This window comes from Sinocyclocheilus rhinocerous, unplaced genomic scaffold (assembly GCF_001515625.1).
Source record: "Sinocyclocheilus rhinocerous isolate Xijiao unplaced genomic scaffold, SAMN03320098_v1.1 scaffold11, whole genome shotgun sequence".
Classification (NCBI taxonomy): domain Eukaryota; kingdom Metazoa; phylum Chordata; class Actinopteri; order Cypriniformes; family Cyprinidae; genus Sinocyclocheilus; species Sinocyclocheilus rhinocerous.
In genome coordinates, this window is record NW_015625587.1 from 435,279 (window position 1) to 441,260 (window position 5,982).

General features: G+C 35.7%; 1 protein-coding gene across 3 annotated transcripts in view; it reads right to left on the reverse strand.

Annotated features, from left to right (window-relative positions):
* rcc1 (regulator of chromosome condensation 1) overlaps window positions 1-5,077 on the reverse strand; it is an 8,877-nt gene extending 3,800 nt beyond the window's left edge. Inside the window, exons 1-6 of one of the 3 annotated variants that reach the window (XM_016572204.1) lie at window positions 4,896-5,077; window positions 3,979-4,085; window positions 1,233-1,420; window positions 932-1,111; window positions 758-854; window positions 552-674 (exon numbers count right to left, since the gene is read on the reverse strand). In XM_016572204.1, coding sequence (XP_016427690.1) covers window positions 552-674; window positions 758-854; window positions 932-1,111; window positions 1,233-1,420; window positions 3,979-4,054 — 664 coding nt within the window. In that variant the 5' untranslated portion in view covers window positions 4,055-4,085; window positions 4,896-5,077. Of the gene's footprint in view, window positions 1-551; window positions 675-757; window positions 855-931; window positions 1,112-1,232; window positions 1,421-2,037; window positions 2,145-2,953; window positions 3,136-3,978; window positions 4,086-4,895 lie in introns of those variants that run through there. The other 2 variants (XM_016572211.1, XM_016572198.1) reach the window with 2 other exon arrangements.
* Window positions 5,078-5,982: the final 905 nt, after the last annotated feature.

The following is a 5,982-nucleotide window of genomic DNA, read 5'->3' on the forward strand; positions in this document are numbered from 1 at the left end:
TGTACAACTGTTGGCGCAAGCTACATTAAAATGATTATTACATTTTGAATATGGATATTTTTCTTACAAAAACGCATCGATTCGCTACAGGAGGCTTTTGTTCACCCCCCGGAGCCGTGTGAGAAATTTTTTTTTATGGATGGGCGCTTTTTATTTAACTTCTTTTGGAATGATGCATGCAACACCCGCTGAGTGCCATTAAACAGCTTGAAAGATTAAAGACAATTTTTAATATAACTCCGACTGGATTCGTCTGAAAGAAGAAAGTCATATACACCTAGGATGACTTGAGAGTGAGTAATTTATGGACTAATTTTCATTTTTGGGTAAACTAACTCTTTAAAACAGAAAAAAAAATGTGTTAAAGTTGTAATATTTCACAATATTGCTGTTTTACTATAATTTTGATCAAATAAATGCAGTCTACATTAGAAAGAGAGACTTAAAAAAAATAAAGTTTTGGAACAATAAGCTTTTTTTAAGAGTATATTTTATAACTAACTGCCATTCAAATTCCAGTAGTGACAGTTCAATCAAACTGAGATACATACTCAATCCCTTTCTGCCTCCACGGTTTGCAAAGTGCTCAGCCACACGGCCCAGCTGTCCTTGTTCTCCACATCCTGAGGTGTACAGCTCGCCATTCACAGTCAGCATCACCAAGTGGTCGTTTCCTTTATATTGAATTCAAAATATTACTATGCAGATTAATTACATAAACTGATGTAAAGCTACAGCTTGAATTCCTATGACCCACCTGAGACTATTTTAACCACAGGCGTGTCTATAGGAACTTTGACGGGCAATGTGCATTTTTTCATGGGCTCCAGGAGTCCAATGACACCGTTATTGTCCTGCAACAGAAAGGATAGGTAAATCAAAAGATGTACAGCGTTTCCGCTCTGCTGCAGCATATAAAAAGGCTACTCACTCTAAAAGAGCCCCAGACATAGACGGCCCCCTCCTCCGTGAGGGCAGCTGTGTGACTGTCCCCTGCAGAAACCTGCAGCACTTTTTCACCTAGGTCCACCTTAGCTGGCACCATCTCTGAACCCTCCTCAGTTGTGTCACGGCCCAGTGCGCCCTCATCATTACAGCCAAATGTATAAATCTACACAGGGATGAGAGAAAACGGGCAGGAAGTCAGAAAGCCATGATAAAACAACATTGAACGGTCTTGTTAGTGGGGTTTTGAGGTCAACACAAAACTTACATTTAAAACTTAAACTTACATTTCCTGTGTCGCTGAGGCAGACTGTGTGCATGCCTCCAGCCACGGCCTGCACGATACCCTCAGGAAGTGTCAACAGAGCTGGTTTCTTCCTCTCCAGCACATCCTCTCCCAGGCCAAGCTGCCCAACATCTCCCTGCCCCAGAACAAGCACTAGGCCCTTCTCCTGCCCATGACTACTGTGAGACACTACAAACCACCACAAAAACAGAATGCGTGAGTTTACAGATTTAGATATTACAGAAAATCAAAGTCTGCATTTTTGGTATTATTTGATGCCAATAAGACTGGCTGTAAATTTAGAACCACATTCAAGCACTGATATAAAACTCAATATTATAGCAACAATGTTCACAATATGTTCAGATGCTGTGGAAATACGTTCAGTTAGTAGCAGGTTAACTAGATATCCATGGAAAGAATTTTCTTTACAACCATTTGTAAAGACATGACGAGAAATGACAGATCACTTCTCTAGATAAGATCCTTATTCCTCGGCTGGGATCGTGTAGAGCCCTTTGAAGCTGCATTAAAACTGTAATTTGGACCTTCAAGCGGTTGGTAACCATTAAAGTCCATTATATGGAGAAAAATCCTGGAATGTTTTCCTCAAAAACCTTAATTTCTTTGCGACTGAAGAAAGAAAGACAAGAACATCTTGGATGACATGGGGGTGAGTAAATTATCAGGAATGTTTTAAGAGAATCTCTCCCCTAAATGGCACATAAAAATGCTTTTTGGACAAAAACAGCTACAATGTGGGTCAGTTTAATCAAAGGTCTGGCTATATGAAAATAGAGACTCGCCTTTTTGTTTTTTCACAGACGTTGAGTCCTCAGGTGCTGCAATTGTTTGTCTCTTTACGGCTTTTTTTGTAGGCATGGTGACTCCAAATTCTTTACAAAACCTAAAACTAGAAATAACGTTAACAATAACGCAACTTCCTATATACATATACATAGGGGAAAAAAACATATATAAAAACTCTAGGCCAAAGTAAACCGCATTTGAAGCCTACACGTGAAACAGGCCTGGACTGCTATAAAGTAATGTACAGTTAAAAAGTGAAAAATGTACATTTGGCTTTCAATTCCTCAAACTCCTATGAAGCAAGCAAAACTTTCCAGGACCCGCACTGCTGTACAGGGCTCTTTATATTGGCTATAAATTGTCCCTGCCTCGGCTTGTTCGGGCATCAACAGCTAAAATGTTGCTAAGTTAGGCAACTGACTAGGTTTTGAGACACATGCACTCCGTTTTCTGGCGCTGACTTCACGCTCTGACTGACAGCGACAAATGCTTGATGGCGGTTTATCGGACAAACATGGCATGGGAAAGAACAGGCTCTTATTTTTTAGGTTTTATAGACAATTTAAATGCAGGAAATGGTTTAAACACGGCAGAATAAGATATGAGCTCGAGTTCAAGTTCAACGTCGTAAAGGAACAACCCGCTAAAAGTTTAACCAGACCAAGCCTTATGCAGTGACACTTTTGAGTCAGAGGTTAACGTACATGGTTCAACCTCGCACCATTTAGTTTGAGATTAGTTATTTCAGAGATGTGTCGCACAAGATCGGCTAAAGTTTAAATAAGATTACGATCAATGAATAAATTAAACAGGATCAAACATGCTTGTTCTGCACACAGCTCAGCTGCAGTCCAAATCTCAGTTTGTATTACATTTCCTGTGCTTCTGATAGACTTATTTTTATTATCTTACCGTGGGTAGGCAGCTGAGATGAAAAACCTACACTTATGAGTGAAAACTGCCCAGGTTCAAAGCTTTCGCTTCTTCGAGGAGGTTTGTGAACATAAGTAACTCCTTGAAAGAATATAACGCACGCGCGTCTCACTCCGGCACTACTTCGTGTATTTCACTGGAATCGCGCTAATAAACAAATGCGCAGGCGCCACCTATTGGAAAGGCGGGTTGGAAAATGTTATAGATGAAGAATGTGTTTGATTTATAATCGTCATTTCATTGAAACGTTACCAAACGTTGTTTTACCAAGGAATATTTTAAAAGTATGCATATAGTAGCATTTAAAACTATTTTAAATGACTAAATGACTTATGACACACGACTAATCATAATTGAGAATTCTCATAATAAATCAGAATAATACAATCAGATACATCACAAAAAAATCATAAACAAATAAAATAATAAAAAATAAAATCCAAAGAACATTTCTAATTATGTGGAGGGACTTTTAAAATCTTTATACAAAATGTTTGCATTTCAATTTTGCCTTATTTTTTATTTGTTTATTTATTTATTTTTTAAATTGTTGTTTAATTGGCTTCAGTTATTTATGGTCAGACCAGTATTATTTTTGTATTAATTATATACTGTTATGGTATTCATTAATATTTTGAATTAAAAGTTTTTATATTTTCAATTAATTTCATTTTAGTTTAGGTTTTTGTAACTGTGCTTTGCCATTTTTATTGTTATTATTTCTGCATTAAAACTGTAATTTGGACCTTCAAGCGGTTGGTAACCATTAAAGTCCATTATATGGAGAAAAATCCTGGAATGTTTTCCTCAAAAACCTTAATTTCTTTGCGACTGAAGAAAGAAAGACAAGAACATCTTGGATGACATGGGGGTGAGTAAATTATCAGGAATGTTTTAAGAGAATCTCTCCCCTAAATGGCACATAAAAATGCTTTTTGGACAAAAACAGCTACAATGTGGGTCAGTTTAATCAAAGGTCTGGCTATATGAAAATAGAGACTCGCCTTTTTGTTTTTTCACAGACGTTGAGTCCTCAGGTGCTGCAATTGTTTGTCTCTTTACGGCTTTTTTTGCAGGCATGGTGACTCCAAATTCTTTACAAAACCTAAAACTAGAAATAATGTTAACAATAACGCAACTTCCTATATACATATACATAGGGGAAAAAAAACATATATAAAAACTCTAGGCCAAAGTAAACCGCATTTGAAGCCTACACGTGAAACAGGCCTGGACTGCTATAAAGTAATGTACAGTTAAAAAGTGAAAAATGTACATTTGGCTTTCAATTCCTCAAACTCCTATGAAGCAAGCAAAACTTTCCAGGACCCGCACTGCTGTACAGGGCTCTTTATATTGGCTATAAATTGTCCCTGCCTCGGCTTGTTCGGGCATCAACAGCTAAAATGTTGCTAAGTTAGGCAACTGACTAGGTTTTGAGACACATGCACTCCGTTTTCTGGCGCTGACTTCACGCTCTGACTGACAGCGACAAATGCTTGATGGCGGTTTATCGGACAAACATGGCATGGGAAAGAACAGGCTCTTATTTTTTAGGTTTTATACACAATTTAAATGCAGGAAATGGTTTAAACATGGCAGAATAAGATATGAGCTCGAGTTCAAGTTCAACGTCGTAAAGGAACAACCCGCTAAAAGTTTAACCAGACCAAGCCTTATGCAGTGACACTTTTGAGTCAGAGGTTAACGTACATGGTTCAACCTCGCACCATTTAGTTTGAGATTAGTTATTTCAGAGATGTGTCGCACAAGATCGGCTAAATTTTAAATAAGATTACGATCAATGAATAAATTAAACAGGATCAAACATGCTTGTTCTGCACACAGCTCAGCTGCAGTCCAAATCTCAGTTTGTATTACATTTCCTGTGCTTCTGATAGACTTATTTTTATTATCTTACCGTGGGTAGGCAGCTGAGATGAAAAACCTACACTTATGAGTGAAAACTGCCCAGGTTCAAAGCTTTCGCTTCTTCGAGGAGGTTTGTGAACATAAGTAACTCCTTGAAAGAATATAACGCACGCGCGTCTCACTCCGGCACTACTTCGTGTATTTCACTGGAATCGCGCTAATAAACAAATGCGCAGGCGCCACCTATTGGAAAGGCGGGTTGGAAAATGTTATAGCTGAAGAATGTGTTTGATTTATAATCGTCATTTAATTGAAACGTTACTAAACGTTGTTTTACCAATGAATATTTTAAAAGTATGCATATAGTAGCATTTAAAACTATTTTAAATGACTAAATGACTTATGACACACGACTAATCATAATTGAGAATTCTCATAATAAATCAGAATAATACAATCAGATACATCACAAAAAAATCATAAACAAATAAAATAATAAAAAATAAAATCCAAAGAACATTTCTAATTATGTGGAGGGACTTTTAAAATCTTTATACAAAATGTTTGCATTTCAATTTTGCCTTATTTTTTATTTGTTTATTTATTTATTTTTTAAATTGTTGTTTAATTGGCTTCAGTTATTTATGGTCAGACCAGTATTATTTTTGTATTAATTATATACTGTTATGGTATTCATTAATATTTTGAATTAAAAGTTTTTATATTTTCAATTAATTTCATTTTAGTTTAGGTTTTTGTAACTGTGCTTTGCCATTTTTATTGTTATTATTTTAAAAAATGTCTATTCAGCTTTAATTTTAATTTTAGTTTTAGTAATTTTGCTACTTCAAATTCAATTGATTTCAGTTAAAAATACTTTGTAGTATTTTTAGTACTTTTTAGCTGGAAAAAAAAAAAAAAAAAAAAAAATACAGCAGTTTTATATATATACATATATATACTTTTATTCATTTATTTCTGTGATGGCAAATGTCACATGATTCTTGAGAAGCCATTTTAATATGCTGATTTGGTGCTCAGGAAACATTTCATATTAATATCAATTTTGAAAATGAATGTGCTGCTTAATGTTTTTGTAAAAACTATGATATATATATATATATATATATATATAG